Here is an 18782-nt window from a genome sequence, read left to right as displayed (position 1 = left end):
CAATATTTTTTTCTTTAACTTCTTACATAGCATTTTGATCTTGAATTTTTTTAATTTTTGTAATTTTAATCATTTTTTCCATTTGAGTTTTTCTCATTGAAAAAATGTATGTACATCTAAAATACGACTACTATCCATATTAATTCATTTTTACCAATTTTTTTGTAATATTTTAATTTTTGCTATTTTAATACTTTTATATCGAAATTCACCATTTTTACATTAGAGGCGACTCCAAAAAAAAAAACCTAAACTTCTAAAAATTTGAAAAAATATAAAATCAAAATACTATCCTAAAATATTAACAAACCAAGATGCTAAATGGCCTAATTTACCGGGAAAAAGAATGCATTTAATCATAATTTAGAAGAGGAAATAGATAGATACGGTGTTGAAACTTGAATGAAGTGGTGATGGCAGTTGCAGCAGCCGTATACGGCGGCTCCTCGCCGTCACCACCCAGAATAGCCGCCCAAATCAAACCCAACTCCACACCTCCGCCACCGGTATTCATATCCACAAACCCAGCCCACGTGAACCAGCATCACCTTAGAGACCTCTACGCCATATGCAACCATTCCTGCCACCGCTTCCCCACCATCGACGCCGCCGGCAGAGTGGAGCCTGTTGACGCGCTCAAGCTCCGTGAAGCCCTTTCCCACAGCCCCGTCGTCGTTTCTGCCTTCACCAAGCCAGAATTTCTAACGACCCAATCTTCTGCTTCGCCGGAAGTGACGACTTTCACCGGCATTGGTGGAGATTGGATAAGAAAAGTGGCCCCTGTGACGCCGGAAAATGGAAGGCTGATAGGGTTCGGCCGTGCAGTTTCTGATTTGGGATTGACGGCTTCTATCTATGATGTCATGGTCAGTTCGTATCTGTGTTTAGCCTGCTTTAAGCTGCCACAAAAAGAAGATAAAATACTCAAAAGAAGATTTTTTTTCAGCCAGAGCTGCTTGAATTGAAAGGATTGATATACAATTTATGGCGAGAAACTATATTGTAGTGTGTTAAAATTTTATCGGAAAGGGGGGGATGCATGTTAAAGTGAGATCAGCTTCTTGATTAGCCCTGTTTTGCTTGATTACTTTGGATGTCTTAACTGTTTGTACTGAATTGTAACAAATATTTTGATATCTTCTGCATGATATAATCGTGTTACAGTTCTTGCAGGTTCATCCTGCTTTACGAGGTAGGGGGATTGGTCGGATGATAGTTCAAAGAATCATAAGGTTTGTTTCAGCCCAAATACATAACTTATATGGTCTACTATTGGTCTGACTTTGTATTTCTATCATCTTATGATGCCACATTCGAGGTGTCTGAAATTTTTCCTTTTCGTTTGCAGAACACTTACTAACAGAGGCATATATGACATAGCTGCACTTTGTACTGATAACCAAAGGTAAATTCTTAATCTTGCTACTAATTTCTACCGTCACTGCAACAGTTTGGTGGCGCTAATTGAGTTAGACTAACTGATTGGCTTGAGAACCCTCTGCCCTGATGATGCAAGTTGTACTTATATCAGAAAATTGTCATTGATCTTTTAAGTTGAATGTTAGCAAGCTTTTTGTATGATTGTTGAGGAAATCATAGTGGCTCATCATTGAAAAGTTTGCCTGATCCATCAATATACTTGATGCCATTTGCGCTAATTTGCTGAAGTTCATGTTCTTGACAGGCACTTTTTTAGAGCTTGTGGATTTGGCGATGATATGCTAGGATCCATAACAATGATGTATACACGTTCGTCCTCTGGCTATTCCGAGGATGAGCAAACGATATCTGCTGGTAGAAAGCAACTGTTAGTTCCCCCTCTAAGAGAACTCGGGAAATAGTAATCTTCATATAAATGGTTCCCACTACAATTCTTGCTGTTTATGTTTGGCCTTGATTTGCGACATATTATAATGGATGACTGTAGTGCAAAACTATGTATAGAATCTCAACTTTGTGACCAGGTTACAAGTAAAATATTGAAAGATCTCACTTTATGCATAATTTTGGGATAATCTGCCTTTCACACTTTTGTGTTGTGAACATTTGACTATTAGTAGTGTGATTCTTTTCCACCTGTGATGCACTAACCAAGGTCACTCTTCAGGAAAAGGTAAAGCTTCTTTGTGACCTCTCAATTAATAAATTACTTTCCTTGTCATAGCTAGCTCTCCAGGAGACATCCTTTTTTGCTCCTTTACTGGCTTTGTGAAGAAAAGAACTAGCAGCGGACAAATCCTATTCCCAATGCTTCTTCATTTCACTTGATGTGCTCTGCTCAAGATGGGGAAAGTATGGGTTGAGGTTTGCCTGATTTCTGCTCGGGGGCTTAGGCGAACCTCATCCTTGTGGAAGCTCCAGTGGTTTGCTGTTGGATGGATTCAACCTGAGGATAAATATTGTACCAGAATTGACACTTCAGGGAACGCAAATCCAGTTTGGAAAACCAAGTTTTCAGTGGCAGTTGATACTTCTGAATCGAAGTTTCAAGATTTTGCCATCCATGTTGAAGTTTACAGTAGAGAGCCGATCTTTCTTAGAGAAAGCCTCCTGGGATCAGCAACTATTGCTTTGAAAGAGTTTCTGGACAAGTACGATTCTAAATCCGAAGTCTCAAAGCCAGTTGAAGAAGTAGGAAGCTTTCAGCTGCGGAAAAGAAATTCAAACAAACCTCGAGGATTCATTGATATCTCAATCAGAATTTCAGAAGAAAGGGAAGACCCCAGTTCATCATTTCCAGGTACAAACACCACAAATTTCACCACAGAAACGGTTTCTTGTAAATATTACATCACTTGTTCAGTAATTTCTTTTTGTTTGGCTGAAATACTTCTCTGAATATGCAGGTGGTGAAGAAAGATTTAATTTAACGGGTAACTTTGGTGGCATTAACCTGGCTAGTGAGCATGGAACTTTACAATCTTCCAGGCCCCCTTTGCCTCCATCCACTTCTCAGCAACCAGAAAGCGTCCATATGATGCCAATTCCTCCAAATTATTCCCACCACTCCCCAGTTGGTGGAGCAAACTACGCTGCAACTGGTGGACCTAGCTATCAACCACCTCGAACTTCCCCACCACCACCACCACCTCCTCCCCCTGCTAATGTTGGATATTTTCCGAACTTTTTCCCAACAAATAACTACATGCCTAGCAGTTACATAAACATGCCATCTTCAGTAGCACCACCAGGGCATGGACGTGGGCGTGGATTTGGAATGGGAGCAACCACAGGAGCATTAGCTGCTGGTGCAGTAATCTTTGGAGATGATTTCTTGTCAGGATTTGATCTGCCTGGTGCTTCAGGAGATCCTAGCCTTACCATATCAACCTATCCTCCATTTTAGAATTACTTTGGCAGTCTTCTTGTTGTGCTGGTTGGTCGATTTAAGATATCATTTTAGTCATTGGAGTCTTGTGATGACATTTTCTGTGAACGGTTTTATATGAGTAAAGATTTTTGCAAATAATGTCATCTTCTAGCAACGACTATTTAAGCATTCTGGGAATAGTACAACTTGGATTCTAGTTAAATGGAAGAAATAATCCGTGTGAATTTGTATGGAGACAACGGAACTATTTACAAGCATAATAAGAATTACATTTCCAAATTCTGTAAAGCATTTCGTGTTTCTCTGCAGACCTCAGAAAAATATTATGTTCGCCTCTCAAGCCAGAAAAATATTATGTTCACCTAGCAGGGAACCAACTTCAAGTTGCTGCTTGGAGTAGTGGCTCTTCTGCAACACCAAACACTCTTTGCAGGAATTTATCCACAATAGATACAAATTCTTCAGGCTTTTCTTCTTGGGGCAAGTGGCCGCAATTCTTGATTAATTCAAAGCAAGATCCTGGAATGGCTCGTGAAAGTCGTTCAGAGTTCCAAGAGGGGACAAGCCGATCAGTATCACCCGTAACGATCAGAACTGTGCTCGTTAAGCAAACAATGATAGTCAAAATTATATTATTCGTTCAAATAGAATGTCACTAAGGTGCGTACAAATAGGAACATTTTGAAAATCCAGTGAAGACATGGTGGAGCTGCTGGAAGAAGTGTTATGATAAACTGTCCAGTTTTACTAAATACACAAGAATCATTTCTGACCATATATCAAAATCAATGCCCATGAACAGCCTGTCTTGAAAGTTTCCAACTCAGGACAACGGAACATGTATAGTTACAGATGATATGAAACTTAGAATGAGTTCATCTTCTCACCCTCAAGAAGATATCATATTCATATTTCATGAAATTTACTTCCCCAAATCACGTAAGTAAATTTGCCATTATCATGTTCGTTCCTAGAGAGGTATGTTTCTCTACACACACAAGATTCAGTTCAAAGAGTTATTCTGAAACCTGGACATGAGATTTCACTCAGCCTTTTTGCAAGAGGTGGCTTTAATTTGGATGCGGAATCTGTTAACAGTGCCACTGTGTATTCCGCTAGGGCCTTGTCCCAGCCTTTGACCTTCAGTGGCTGCATATTTGAGAATAATTATGGTTGCTCAACATTGAAACCAGTACACATCATACTCGGAGAAAGGAATAGCACATAGTCACCTTTGTATAGCCTTGTACTACATGATCAGAAACCTGATTTGAATCATACCATGCAGTGCGGACAGCTTGTATACCAAATCTATCAATTATCATCCTTATCTGAAAAATTAAACAAGGATATTATAACATGCCATATACGCATACAAATGTGTTTTTGTGTGTGTGTTCTAAAGAACAACTCTTGGCAACTTGTTTCAATACCATCTCAAAATCTATACTTATGACTGCATATCTATATGTTTTCTAAATTACTATGTCTAAAACTAATCCAAGAAATACATTATGCTGCAATGCTCCTTTGCTGCCAGAGAAGGCGACAAAGTCTAATTTACGAATTTGGATCAAGTAGCTTTGATGTCATCAATCTCCTTATACCCATTTTAAGTCATTGTCCATTGTTTTGCCTCTAGGAAGAGGGAATAGTATGAGAAATGGATGAGCTGTCCCTCGCTCATCCATATTTAGGGAATTTTACATCATCACGAGAATTTTGTTCCCCACCCGACAGTCTTCTGAGTAATGCCAGAGAACACCAACTCTATACTAAACTTCGTAAACCAAAAACTGATCTAGAATAAAAATTAATTACCACTATCACACCAAATGCAGACCGCAGGATAGCCGACAAGGCATTCTTATAAAGAGTGTTTATCATGTCTGCCATCCCTTTTACCATGTGCACTATGGCTTCTGCGATAAAATTAGTGAACTTTGATAAAATACCACATAGCCTGGAAACTAGGTTCCCACTGGTATTTATATCTGAGCTGTTTCCTTGTATCTGATTATCCGTTCCAGGTTGATTTTCTTTGATAACATTCTGCATAGTCAATGGCGCAAGAATTGCTGGCGCGACAAGGATCAGAGCAGCTACACGCTCAGGTGCCTCAAAATATGCATCTACGGCTACAAGGGCACCAGCAGAGTGCCTGACAATCTTCCAGTGATTGGTATAAGTGCTAAGATTCCCATAATTTCTTTACTCTCAAAGAAAATTTTGTATTTAGTTTGTCTAAGTACAATCCTATTAAGATTATATTCTAAGTACATAGCAGGACTCTTGCCAAAAAAAGGGAACATCAGTAAAAACGACAGATGAAAGTAGACATACCCCACTAGGATTGCTTTGTCATGAGCCAAGAAGTCAATGAAGTAGAGTGTTGCCAACACCGAAAACATCATTGAGTACGGATTCAAGGGTCTGGAGTCTTGGTTACTAGAGGATGAATGCTTAATAGCATTAATCCTCGATGTCAATCCAAATGCTGGTCTATCAAATGCAAGAACTTTAGAACCAGTAACTTGTGCTAAAGGTTTCATGACTCTGTTCCATGAAAAGACTGAGGCTCCAAAGCCATGCAACAAAATCATAGGAAAATTAAACTTTTTAGGGGATTGTGAAGTTGATCCTTCTTTTATAGTATCTGGAGCTGCTAACTCTGCATCACAAATCTTGTGGTGTAGTTGCACGCCGTTAAATTCACAGAAACAACTATCAGAATCAGCTAAAAGTGTTGGATCTTCTATTTCTTCCTGATCTATTCCGGCTACCCGTCGTGCTTTTTGCTTCAGCTTTGGCCCCAGCAGTTGCTCTAGGAAAATAAAGGCAACACTCATCACATGTAAAAAGGTCTAGCAGCAACAAATTGAAGGAAATGAAATAAATCAAACCTTATCTGTGGTGCTGCTTCTTTTCATCATTCTAGACAAGAGTGTTCACATAATTTAAAGTTTTGCAACAAGAAAATAAATTCAAATTCCAAACAATATATCATTCATCCTCGCACTCAGGCAAAAATGGTGAACTTGTCCAAGAAGTGAACATAATAACCGAAAATTGACAGTAAAATCACTGTTCTTGCAACAAAAGATGAACAAAGGAAAATAGCAAAATTTTAATTACTAAATGGGCAAGTGAAACTTCGGGGCTACAGATAAAAAGACAGAATCTTGCTAGCACCCACAACTCTTTCCACACACAGATAATTGACAATTTTCACATAGATTATTTTAGTACAAAATTCAACCAAAAAAAAAACACTAAAATCCTTTAAAATGAACTTAAATCACAAAGCTTTTTACCAGAATATTCGGCATCAGAGCCACCCAGTGGGGCAGAAGAAGCCGCAGAGGCAGCTCCAACAAGAAACTTATGTTCCCAAATGGGCTTCTTGGTGGAAAAAGAAGCCGAAATATGAGAAGGATCCCATTGTCGAGCACCCTTAAAATGCACTGAAATCAGTGATTTCCTGTTGGGTGAAAACTTGGGTGGTTTTGGTGGGCTACCCAGAACAAGCTGGTGATTCCCATAACGAATACTCATGTATGACTTTCACAGAAATCTTGAAAATTTTTATGAGAAGAACCAAGCAAGAATCTTGACTACTGCAATTTCTGGGACTTGAGAAATGTGGAGAGAGAGAGAGAGAGAAGGATGAAGCTTTTGGTACAGTCCTGCAGTTGTATCGTATACCTCAGCTGATTGCAGGAACTGGTGCGGTTTTAGCCAATCGCCAGTAAAGAGAAAAATATATATATTACAACCTCTATCCTTGTAATAATCAGTACTATTAATAATTTAGGCAATATGCTTTGAGTCTATCTATACTTAAATCTTTGATATGTTGATGGAGTTATAATGATTGAAATTAAATAATATTTTGATTATTTTTAATAAAAATAATATTATCTATCGGTTACATTTTCTTAATTTGAGTGGTCAGATCACATTCAAATCCTAAAAAAAAGTACATCCTACATCATGAAATTGATATAATATTAATTAATTAAGTAATAAAGAATAAGATACGAATAATACATGTTTTAGAAAAATAAAATCATTTATTAATAATAATAAATGAAAAAGAACGATTATATTTATACTTTTAATTTACGATCTATTTACACAAATCACTAATATCGTTTGTACGATTACAAAAACCATCCGTAGCAATCAAAAGAATGGGATAGTTTGTCTAATAATTTTGATATTTTAGGAGGATGTATATGTAAATTTTCAAGAAATAGGGTTGGTTTTTATAAATGATATTAACATTTCTAGTGGATGTAAATATAATTTTCTAAAAGGCATAATTTGTATAATAAACCATATAACAGCAGTACAAATGTAATCCCTAATAATAATAAGGGATAATTACACTCCCCTCTCCTGAAAGTGGTGTAATTATACGTAAATCCTCTGTAGTTTTGAAATTACATCTTGCACCCCTGATATTTGTTTTCATCTACCAAACAGTCTCACCTATTAATTAAAATTCATTGAATTTACTAATATAAATAAAAAATTGATAATATATCATTGATTGACTTAAAACTGAGTTATTACGGATCAAACATTTACACTATGTTTGTTTTCATTTTTAAATTATTTTCTAATGAGTCAAAACATACTCAATATTTGTCATCATACAGAAACACATTTATTTGGGTGTTTCTAACTTTTTTCGAATAAATACATATATATACACACACACATATACATAAATATATATTAAAAAAATATGATTTGACAATGAACAATTATTTTTGTCTCCCAAAACACATTAAACATACAATACTTATTTTAAATTAACTCCAAAAGTAAATCCAAAGATATATACTATCTCTTACACATACTTATTTATTTTTATTTTCTTCTCTCTATCTCCACAAAATACAACAAAATATTTCGAAAACGAATCTAAACACTATGTCAGATTTAATACATAGAAAATTACTTATATGAAATCGAATTTAAATAAACTTTTTTTAATAACTTAATTACAAGATTGTCTAAGTTAAATATTTTTAGTTGAGATATTTATTAATTCAAGATATTATCAAAATTAAGTTTTATATAATAATAAGATTATTTTACTTAAATGTCATTAAAACTAATAAATTTATAAGAATATTTTTTGTCCAATGGAGAAAAAAAAAACACAAAACTTTAAGCCTGTTCATACTTATATGATAGATATAGGTAATGCATTAAAAACAATTCTAATAGAAATTGATCTTGAGACGTGGAAAAAATTTTTCGACCACATAAATCTTATATCTTGCAATTTATATCTTTCTCTTTCATACTTTTAAGGGTAAATTATAACAATTGTAATTTATTCTATTTTTAACACACATTCACACAGTATGATTAAAACAAATTTTTAATATACCGCGAGGTATTTAATAATAACGATAATAACTAACCTGGTTGCAACCCTTTCAAAATTGTTGATGCTGGTTAGATAATCAAACATCCTCCAATTTTCACAAATTGCAGAGGATGTCTCTTTGTTGCCTTCATGAGTCGTCGAGGTGCATGGTGGATCGTGTTGATCTAGGACCGACACGGATCAATTCAAAAAAGCTCAGTTCAGGATCTGTCCACTACTATTTATGGTCGATCCTGACGTAGTTCTGGGCCTTTAAATAAATCCGGTTGAGTCCATTTTTAATCGCAGGTCTAATCCATGGACAGGCTCTGTTGAGGCCTGGGTGTACTTCTTTTTTTTTTTTTTTTAATAAAATTGAGATTTTCTTTAAAATAATTACTTAAATTTTTATGATTATATTATAAAATAAATAAATAATAAATTCAATCACACAAAAAATTATAACTAGAAAAAAATTGTTATGACTATATTATGAACTTAAATAATAATTTGAATATCAAGCTTACAATAATAACCTTAGATGATAGTAAATTAAAAAATAAACTTTAAAGTACTAAAAACTTAGAAGTCGAACAATAAAGATAATTTTTTTGAACTTTCAAAAGTATAAATAAAAAACTATTAGAGTAGTTAACTTAAAAGAATAAGATAAAAATTATATGCCATATCATTATTAAAAAAAAGTCCAACAAATCCGATTTAGGACCAAATAGTCTTGGTGCCACTGGGCTGGATCGGTCCCAAATATTGATACATGGGACCAACTCAAGACCGGCCTGAACCCAAACGGACTTAGGCCAAATCAATCTACTTTTTCATTAGTTCAATCTGGCTTCTCGATCCACTACACATTTTGAATGAACCCCCTAATTCCAGTCCCATTACTTGCTTCATTTTAAAATAAAAAATTATTTATTTTCTTCCTATCTAAATAACCAACAACAAACAAACCCTTGTAATTCAATACCGAATCGTAAAGTCCCCTAATTCTTGTCCCATTACTTGACCCCTTTAACTTGAGGAACTGTTTGTTGTCTTCCAATCTGAATAATCAACATCAAACAAACCCTAAGCATCTACATCAACTCTAGAAAATCTTGTTTCATTGAGCTATCAGCCTCTTCAGCTGGGCTCTACAAATGTGAGAAATGGGCTGTTACCCCACATGGACTCGTCAGTAGTGGGCCTAATTTAAGAAATTGGGCCTTGAGCCCATCCATAATATACACATACATATATAAGCAATTGAAACACACAAACCATAACTTAATTTCTTTTTATTGTATTTTTAATTAAATGAAAAGAATAGATTAATAATAAATGTATACGAATAAAAAGCTATTAATATAATTAATTAATTAAAAGGTGCAGCCTTTTCGGGACAAAAAAATCGGGTAAGGATATTTTAGATAATGTTCATTATATATACCAAAGCAGTTAATATAAGGCATTTAACTTTAATAAATAATACAGATAAATAATATATATATATATATATATCATTTTCTAATAATTTTCGGATTTTTAACACATTATTGGTCCCGCTTTCAAAAAAAAGATATACATTATTGGTTCCCCTCCTACCTAAATATTTTATTTTTGAAATACATCAATATTTTGAAATCAACCAATATACAATTATAATATTCAATATCTAAAATATTAATATGTTTAAATCAATCAACAGTTTCAAAGCAAACAAATACTACTATGAAAAATAGATTAAAAATCTATATTCGTATCTCTCCAACTTATAATTTCTTAATTATAAAGGCATCAATCTCACCACTCTCTCATCACTCTTAGTGTGGATCATTGGTCCCCCACCCCACCCCAAATATATGAGTGATTTGCAATCAAGAAAAGTTGGAATTTTATATATATAAATTTTATTTTAATTTATTTGAACTGAAATTTCACTGTCAAAGGCAGTGGGCATGGAACATATGAATTAGACAGCCCAATAAGCAAACAGTAAACCTCGGCCGACAAATACTGATCTAAACTTGGAGTTGCACTAACAAAAAACCTATTGTTTGGTCATCACCATTGTGTCATGCCAGGGGACCACCACAAACCCTAGAACCCAAGGTACAACCCTCCCTCCTGCTTTGCTAGGTGGTACCATTTGGACATTCTTATGCCCTTCTAAAATCTTGCTCATTGAGGTAGACTAATATGATATGACATTCATACCTCAAAAATCAGCACTGAATTTAAATAATAAACCATATGGTAAATTACACCGTATACAACGTATGTAAGTTTTGAAAACCTTTTGTTTAGAAATGCACTGTAAATTAATTTATCCGTTCACGAGATCGCACACTAATACACAACATACAGTGTATCAGTACAATTTTATAACAGCTCATGATTTCTTATCGTCCATTATAACATGTAAAATTATAATTATTTCATAACAACGTGATTCAACCTATCAAAATTCCAAAATTATAATTGCATGGAATCGACAAACTTGCAACTCCTAAAGTGGATTATTATACAATCAATATTAGACAATTCATAGTTCCATGGTCAATTCAATTCTAAGCGAGGTAAGAACCCTTCTTGAGGGTGCATAGGAGTACTCCACCTCCGGTCCAGAATGTTTTGATTTGAGCTATAACTACTGTTCAGAGAGTGATCCTATTATCCTAATTCAATATGATATATCATAATCAAGTTATGAATCTATTACCACAAGCATGTTCACATGTAATTCGACTCGATCGCACAACGTCTTAACTCATGAGAAGACATAGCTCGTTCCACTTCAGCTACCATTGGAAATGGTAGTTGTGCCTACATCTATACCATTGCATACAATACGAGAGGCAATACATCTTGCATTGCAGCACATGCAGGACCACATAGAAGAATAGATTATTACAATTCACACACAATTCCAAATCCCTCCTCAAAGATGATATTATAATAGTGTAAGAAAACAGCAGCACAGCCAATAACACACTGCATTTCGGACAATAAAATACACATGAAGAAACCAGGGGACCACCCTACAAATCGAATCTAATTTTGATTCTATCCATAACCAGGATTTAAATACAATTAAAAGTACTACTCCAAAAGGTTTGCAGCATGAATCATTTCAAAACAATTAGTCCCTTTTCATGAAACAGGGCACCAACGGGACGACGTCCGCCATCCATTTTTGGCAACATCTGTAGTCGCTTTGTTCTCGGGCTCGTCCCATATGCTTGCTGTCTCAAAATGGCACCACAGAAATAAAAAGCAGAAAAGTTCGTACCACAACGACGTTGCATGACCTGATCAAGAATATTAAGTTAATGAGAGCCACTAATTAAATATGTTTCGTACCACCACCAGTTATTACATCACATTGTTAAGAATGCAGTTTGTGGTACAGCCATGCATGAGAAGAAAATGTGTTTATATTGTACTAACAGACACAAACAAGATGGAGAACGACAATTGCCAGATTTTGAGGCAGAAAAGTAGGTAATTTGTCTGAATCTAATGAAATTCACCTTTTAATCAATTTGAACGGGAAGAAAAGTGTGGTTGTGATCATTCTGGGCTTAACTGAGCCATCATCATACTCATCAAGAATGGATAGAATCAAATTATATGCTTTCTGCTAAGATGCACATTTGAAACTGTTTGTAAAATGAAACCTTGTCATGTTCAATGTAAAAATCAAGGTTGCTGCTAGACCAACACAGGAAAGTAGTATCAGCAAAAGAAAACCTAGTAATGTGTTGGAATAAGTGCTTGAGCAGAAAAACGAACAGAGAGCTGCCCACTAATTTTTTTCGAGCAAAAATATGAACCCGTAAAACCTGCAAATAGCAACAAGCAACTCCACCGCGAATCAGCCTCCCACCAGCTGAGCTTCTCGTCTTCCGTAGCTGACGACACTACAAAAAAATAATTGATTTGTCCCTACATTACAAAAGATTGAGGCTTTAAAACCATGATGAATCAATACTGTCTACCACAGTCAAACGAAACCCATGCAAAAACTTATATTTTGATCACAGTTAATCAATATTTAAGGTGGTTTTGATGTTTTGATCTCACTTGCAGAAACAACGACCAACAACCAATACACAGTCATGGCTAACTAGTATTTGCCACCATTTTTCATTTTTGACTATAGTAATTAACCATTACAAAAGATCATATTTCTTCTGATGCAAGCCGATAGCAACAACTATTTGTACAAAGAATTACCAAAAAGCGGAAGTAGTAGGTTTTCATCATTCCTGGCAATGATAAAAGCAACAACGTATATATCCCATTCACCTGAGGGAATTAGCACATAAATGGACACAACAAAACGGCAGACTAAGTGTCTAGAAAACAAGTTGGAGGCTTATGGAGTCGAAATGAAGGCAACGGCAAAAGGAGCTCCCTTCAGTCCAAGCACAGAGGGAGAAGGGCGTGGAACTATCTCCCGCATCATTCACTCAATCACAGTAGAATAAGACTTGTTGTAGTCTACTCTACTGAGTGGTCGAATGAATGAGTCGGCAGCTAATTCAGCCCCAAAATCTCATCCGTGAGTGGGCTGAAGGAAGCTCTTTTAGACCATGCTTCAATCCAATATCATCCCTAGCTCTTAAATCTCCCTATTCAGAAAGGCCACAAGACTTCTGAAGAGATCAAGATACTTCACTCAATGCAAATTTGATCATGAATCATGAAGCTACTTCGAACCATTTTGTCGTGCTCGACCGACAATGAACGCCAACGCTAAGTGTGTGGTGAATCAACAAATGTCAAATACGACACTCATTGATCTTCTATTGAAACTGCAGACTGAAAAAGGTAAACATTTTTTGTAGACGAATGTGAGAAAAGTAGAACAATGTGATAGAACAAACACAAGCACCTTGCCAGTGTAAAACTTTTGAAGTAGAATCAAAATGTAAACAGATACTCGTAAACTACGAAGAGGCGATATTCCCTTCAAAAGGCAGAAATATATACAACAAGAAAACACCACATTTCAGACAAAAACATTCTTAATCTTTTGAAAATCCCGGCTTCGTTATTACTAGATTAATGCTACTGATATAACAACCAATGAATAACAGAACTGTTGCTACTAATATTAATAGTGTTAAGATAAAATTAAAAAGGAAATAAGGAGTACGAATCACTTCCATATAAACAAAACTCCTTAGCAAACTAAATAACAAAAAGACATGATACTAAACCTTCTTCCCGCAATGTTAAGACCAAGAAATCACATCAGGCGAGAAAATCTGGACAAGGGAACAGTTTGACTTCAGATTTTTGCGCTTAATTCAAGAATCAAAAATCATAAATCAGAGGAAAGAATATTAAAATCTACTTTAATTGGTTACTTAGCTTTCTGTGAAGAATACACACTGTTGTAATATCATAAATGCTGAAAAATCTTGAAAAAGCTGACATAAGACTACTGTAGCAAATTAATCAAATCCCTCTTATCTTTATCCAAAAAAGAAAAAGAGAGAGAGAGAGAGAGAGTGAAATATCCAGTATGAAAATCCAAACTTTGTCTAAGCAACTTTTCACAAACCCTAGCTTAAAGTCCTCATCTTGATAAGCAGAAGAGCAGCCCATCTCACCATAAATCTTCATGATGAAACCCCATATCAAGAATACCAGAAAAATACTGCCACATCAAAAAATCATGATCAGAGAACTCATGTATGAAGGGAGAAAAAAAAAGACCCATAAAAAGCTGTTATTACAAGAACTAACGGGTGTGAGAAAAACAAGAAAAGAAACCTAATTCAGCACTTATCTGATAACACGTACAACAAAGGGCTTGCACACCCAATTGAAACCCTAAATCCCCCATTAAAACCCCACTGTTTATATTGGTCTGAGAACACAACAGATGAAAAATGATGGAGGGAAGAACAAGAGAGAGGATCCATATATATATACACATATATATATATACTTGTTTTTTTTGTGTGTGTGTGTGTTTAGAATAATAAGGAAGAAAATCAGAGACATAAAACACATATAATCATAAGGTTTGAGGGGTTTAAAGAAGTGAAGAATAGTGACTATAAGTGAATCCAAGCAAGAGAGGAGATGATGGGTCGCTTTCGTCATGAGAATCAGAGATGAGAAAGCGACTTCTAAAACATTTTTATCACACACACTGGTACGCATGAGTGGGTGTTGTACTGCATTTACATTGGGTGAAAGTTAGGTTTTTACTGCAGCAGCAAAATCTGCAGTGAAAATGGTGTCGGAAAGGGAAAGAAGAAAACAACAGTAAAAACCTCATCTCTAGAACTTAGGGGGAAAAAGAAAGGGCAGTAGTAAAAGTGGCAGAGAGAGAGTGATGAGTGAGAGGGACTCATTCATTCATTTCTTGATTCACAAAGGGAAAGTGGGTTAAGGTGGTCTTTTGTTTTGTAAGTTTGACCAGTTTTTAATGTTGTAATGGAGGGGGCAGTGCCATCATCTCTTCACATGTGACGATCAAAAAAACATTACCCCACTCATGTAGTCTTGTTGCACTTTTTGTCGGGTCGGGTCGGGTTGGGTTCGAATACCGTCACCCACCCTAATTATAAGAAAATAGCTTAATAATTATAAATAAAAATTTTAATATTAAAATTAACATTGAACTAATTAGTAAGTAAAATATTTGTTGTTATCTACACTATCTAATATATATAGTAAAAAAATTATTATTAAATTTTTTAGCAAGTAAATTTTCGTTACTAAATATTAGTAAGTAAATTCTATCATTAAATAATTTGATTTAACAACAAGAATTTTACTTGCTAATTACCTCAACATTAATTTTTTTCGTTGCTATCAAGCTATTTGTTGTAGTGCCAACCCAGTTCCCATAAGAAGTTTAATAATTAATCACAGTTAATTATCATAGTTAAAAGTAAATAATAATAATAAATAGTTATTATAAAATAATTAATTATGAGAATTTTTGAATAATTAATTTTAAAAATGAGATATTATGTCATTTGGATTCATTGTTTTGTATTAAATTATTTATATGAATGTTGATCGTAGTTAAATTTTAATATTAACTTTAATCTTAAGGTTACTTAATTAAGAATACAAATAATTAGATGAAAAATGGTCGTGGCGGAATTAAAATCTGCAAACTGTTATTTTTATCGAAACGATAATTTAATTCCAAAAGTGATTATTAAGAAAAAGGATCAAACTATATAATAAATTATATTTGTACTTGAAATGCATATTTGATCTAAATCACTTGCAGGGCAAGATGAGCATTTGGAGGTCTATGTGACAGGCTGCCTAGGTCAATATCGAGTAGTCCACATCATGTACGATGTAAGCTTTACAGTATATATAATATGTACTATATGTTAGTGTAATTTAAGGTTCGACGTTATTACACTTACATTCTCGATTTGAATTATTGTTAAAAGTTATTTGATAGAGTTAAACGTACATCCTAACTAGTGGGAATCGCTCAACATACGTCCTGACGGATTCGTTCAGTGCCAACTCAAATTCTCCATTTTTGTAACAAACAAAGAGGGGGAAAAAGAAAAAAAGTATACCATTCATAAGTTTTTTGTGTTGTGGAGTGTTATGGGTAGGTAAGTTTTTTTATTTAAAAAAGAGTTTGATTTTGTGTTACCATTCATCATTTTTATCATATAATTAATTATATGATAAGTGTAATATATGTCATCGTATGTTTAAATTGATTCTGACGTTGAATTTTGATCAAATCCAAGTATTAAACATTGTCTAATTAAGAATGACTAATTCTCTTAATCCATCATCAGATTAGAATTGTGAGGAATTATTAAAAGTGATTAGGTAGAGTTGAATAATTTAGAGCCAACACTACAAGAAGAATCTCAATGGCTATGGAAAAATTTAAGGCTGAAATTTGTATTGAATTAATTAATAAGTAAAACTTTCGTTACTATTTTACACTATTTAATATATATTTTGACCAATTCGTTGCTAAATTCGTTATAAACTGAAATTTTTCATTGCTAAATTCATTAGCAACTAAATTTCTTATTCTAAATAATGTAGATTAGTGATAATAATTTTACTTGGATTAAATAAATTTACCCCATTGTGTTAATGAAAAAGTGCAAAAAGGTCCCTGTGAAAAAATAAAATGCAATTTACCCCCGATGTGACACTACAATGATGCAATTTCAAGCCTCTTCTTGAGGGAAGTAAATTGCATCATTTTTTAAATTATAGGGGTGTAAATTGCATTTGTTTTTTCACAAGGATTTTTTTGTATTTTTTCATTAAGACGTGGAGGTAAATTATATTTAACTAATTTTAATTGTAAATTAACTTAAGGTTGATTTTTTTAATTGATATTGGATCATTTTCTTGTAGTGAGGTTCGAATCGAATCCAAATTAGAAATGAAAACGAACTTTGATTGAGGTTTTTATTTGATGGGGTCAAATTTAAGTAACCCCATATTTTTATTTATTTATTTTTTTTTTGGGAAATTAGAGATCTCCACAACGGAAAAGAAAGAACAACCTGTTCCCCCAAATTTTTTTAAAAAAAGAGCAATTTATCCCCCTAGGCGTTAATACTCAATTTTTGCCTCGTGTGATGTCTAATTTGCCTCCACTTATCAGTATAGAGATGGTGAATTACATTCCTCATTGTCAATTTTAAAAAATATGTAAGGATTTTATCTTAATAAAAATATTATCAGACTCATAATAAACAGAAAAGCAATGAGCTTCTTATTTAAAAATTTAAGTAACAAGTTGTTGCTAATTAGGTCTAATTTCAGTTGGAGAAGTTGAGACTCTATGATCTTAGAGGTCATTGGTTCGGACCCTACCATGTGCGTAGGATGTTGTCTATTACAATTGAATATTTCATTTAATCAATTTATTTTAATTAATAATAATTTATTGCTTTTACTTCAAAAAAAAAAAAAACATGTCGTGTTTTCTTTTTTCTTGGGGGGTGGGGGGTGGGAAAAATAATGCATGCTTTTATCCACCATTAGTCCATTAACTATCTATGCCAAGCTATATAGTGATATACATATCTTGATTTAATTATAATATTATCATACTTTTATTTGATAATTTAATTATAACATATACTCCTAATATTGAATGGTGTAAATGCAAATTCATACCTACCTTTTCTAATTCATTTCAAGTTATTAACAAAGATACCATATTATTTCCTCAATTACCAAAAGAAGAGAGTTGTACAGTTCTAAAAGTCGATCACTAAAAAAAATAAATTATTTTCTATATTATTATTGAATAATAATGGTAAATCAATATTATTAAATAGACTGGTGCAAATAGCGATGGTTGATAAATATTTATTATGATTTTAACTATCATAAAATATTTGATATGAATTTTACCTATAGTGAATGTATCCCTCATGATTTTAGCTATTACTCATACTTTGGTCTTGTCAGTGGAAACAACGATCAATAGCCTTTACTATTTATCACAATTTTTTACTTTTAACCATAATAATTCACAACAACAAAATATCATATTGCATGGAGTGATTATGAGGAAGTGGGGAAGAATGTATAAAATATTAGGGGTAGGGTGCATGAGTCCAATGTATGAGAGCACATGAGAATGTAATTGGTGTTTGGGAAGATATATATATATATATGGAAAATTTACATTTTTAGTCTTATAGAATAGGGAGTTGAATACTTTTAGTCTTTTACTTTACGAAATTTTTAAAATAGTTCTAAAATTGAAAATACTCGATAAATTTCGATTTTTACTTTATAAAATTTTTAAAATAATCCCAAAATTGAGAAAATTTAATACATCTAATTCCATGTTTCAGTTTCCGTAAAGCAAATGACATTGGACTAAATATCTTGAGTTTTTCTAATTTTAAAATCTATAAAATAAATGACTAAAAATATTGAAATTCCTATCTTATGAAACTAAAAATCTAATATCGCGTATATACAGAATCCCTTGGGGGGGGGGGGGGGTTAATGGTAAGATCCGACAGGAGAGGAGAGGGTGCGTGTGTGATGGGTCCAAATCCAAATTGC

The 18782-nt window shown here is 33.9% G+C and overlaps 3 protein-coding genes and 1 long non-coding RNA gene across 7 annotated transcripts; 2 read left to right on the top strand and 2 right to left on the bottom strand.

Moving 5' to 3' along the window:
- On the top strand, window positions 331-2297 carry LOC105160964. Of its 4 annotated transcripts, none has more exons than XM_020693310.1 (4): window positions 331-866; window positions 1165-1232; window positions 1349-1405; window positions 2165-2297. In XM_020693310.1, exons 1-4 carry the CDS (start codon window positions 414-416, stop codon window positions 2166-2168), a joined length of 582 nt encoding a protein of 193 aa, XP_020548969.1. In that variant the 5' UTR covers window positions 331-413; the 3' UTR covers window positions 2169-2297. The 4 variants fall into 4 exon arrangements, with proteins under 4 accessions (XP_020548969.1, XP_020548967.1, XP_020548970.1 ...); XM_020693308.1 differs by lacking the exon at window positions 2165-2297 and adding an exon at window positions 1685-2015 and having other exon boundaries at window positions 332-866; XM_020693311.1 differs by having other exon boundaries at window positions 335-866; window positions 1174-1232.
- LOC105160780 lies at window positions 2254-3466 on the top strand. Its single transcript, XM_011078263.2, has 2 exons — window positions 2254-2740; window positions 2847-3466. The coding sequence occupies exons 1-2, from the start codon at window positions 2284-2286 to the stop codon at window positions 3344-3346; spliced, it is 957 nt and encodes a 318-aa protein (XP_011076565.1). The 5' UTR covers window positions 2254-2283; the 3' UTR covers window positions 3347-3466.
- LOC105160781 lies at window positions 3509-7088 on the bottom strand. The gene is made up of 6 exons (XM_011078264.2): window positions 6646-7088; window positions 5675-6155; window positions 5153-5492; window positions 4564-4662; window positions 4360-4480; window positions 3509-3925 (listed from the first exon to the last, which is right to left on the bottom strand). Exons 1-6 carry the CDS (start codon window positions 6884-6886, stop codon window positions 3711-3713), a joined length of 1497 nt encoding a protein of 498 aa, XP_011076566.1. The 5' UTR covers window positions 6887-7088; the 3' UTR covers window positions 3509-3710.
- LOC105160779 lies at window positions 11658-15079 on the bottom strand. The gene is made up of 3 exons (XR_002286915.1): window positions 14293-15079; window positions 13946-13993; window positions 11658-12665 (listed from the first exon to the last, which is right to left on the bottom strand). It is a non-coding gene; the product is annotated as an uncharacterized LOC105160779 (long non-coding RNA).

The sequence above is a fragment of the Sesamum indicum genome, linkage group LG4 (assembly GCF_000512975.1).
Source record: "Sesamum indicum cultivar Zhongzhi No. 13 linkage group LG4, S_indicum_v1.0, whole genome shotgun sequence".
Lineage (NCBI taxonomy): Eukaryota > Viridiplantae > Streptophyta > Magnoliopsida > Lamiales > Pedaliaceae > Sesamum > Sesamum indicum.
Note: the sequence above shows the minus strand (reverse complement) of the source record. Positions and strands in the feature narration are given on the sequence as shown.

Excerpts from the sequence above, each read along its gene's own strand:
- LOC105160964 (XM_020693308.1), top strand. The coding sequence starts at position 414 with ATGGCAGTTGCAGCAGCCGTATACGGCGGCTCCTCGCCGTCACCACCC. Across the intron at positions 867-1,164 it reads CTTCTATCTATGATGTCATG|TTCTTGCAGGTTCATCCTGC; the intron begins GTCAGTTCGTAT and ends ATCGTGTTACAG. Across the intron at positions 1,406-1,684 it reads CTTTGTACTGATAACCAAAG|GCACTTTTTTAGAGCTTGTG; the intron begins GTAAATTCTTAA and ends TGTTCTTGACAG.
- LOC105160780 (XM_011078263.2), top strand. The coding sequence starts at position 2,284 with ATGGGGAAAGTATGGGTTGAGGTTTGCCTGATTTCTGCTCGGGGGCTT. Across the intron at positions 2,741-2,846 it reads CCCCAGTTCATCATTTCCAG|GTGGTGAAGAAAGATTTAAT; the intron begins GTACAAACACCA and ends CTGAATATGCAG.
- LOC105160781 (XM_011078264.2), bottom strand. The coding sequence starts at position 6,886 with ATGAGTATTCGTTATGGGAATCACCAGCTTGTTCTGGGTAGCCCACCA. Across the intron at positions 6,156-6,645 it reads CTCTGATGCCGAATATTCTG|AGCAACTGCTGGGGCCAAAG; the intron begins GTAAAAAGCTTT and ends TTATTTTCCTAG. Across the intron at positions 5,493-5,674 it reads GACAAAGCAATCCTAGTGGG|GCACTCTGCTGGTGCCCTTG; the intron begins GTATGTCTACTT and ends GAAGATTGTCAG.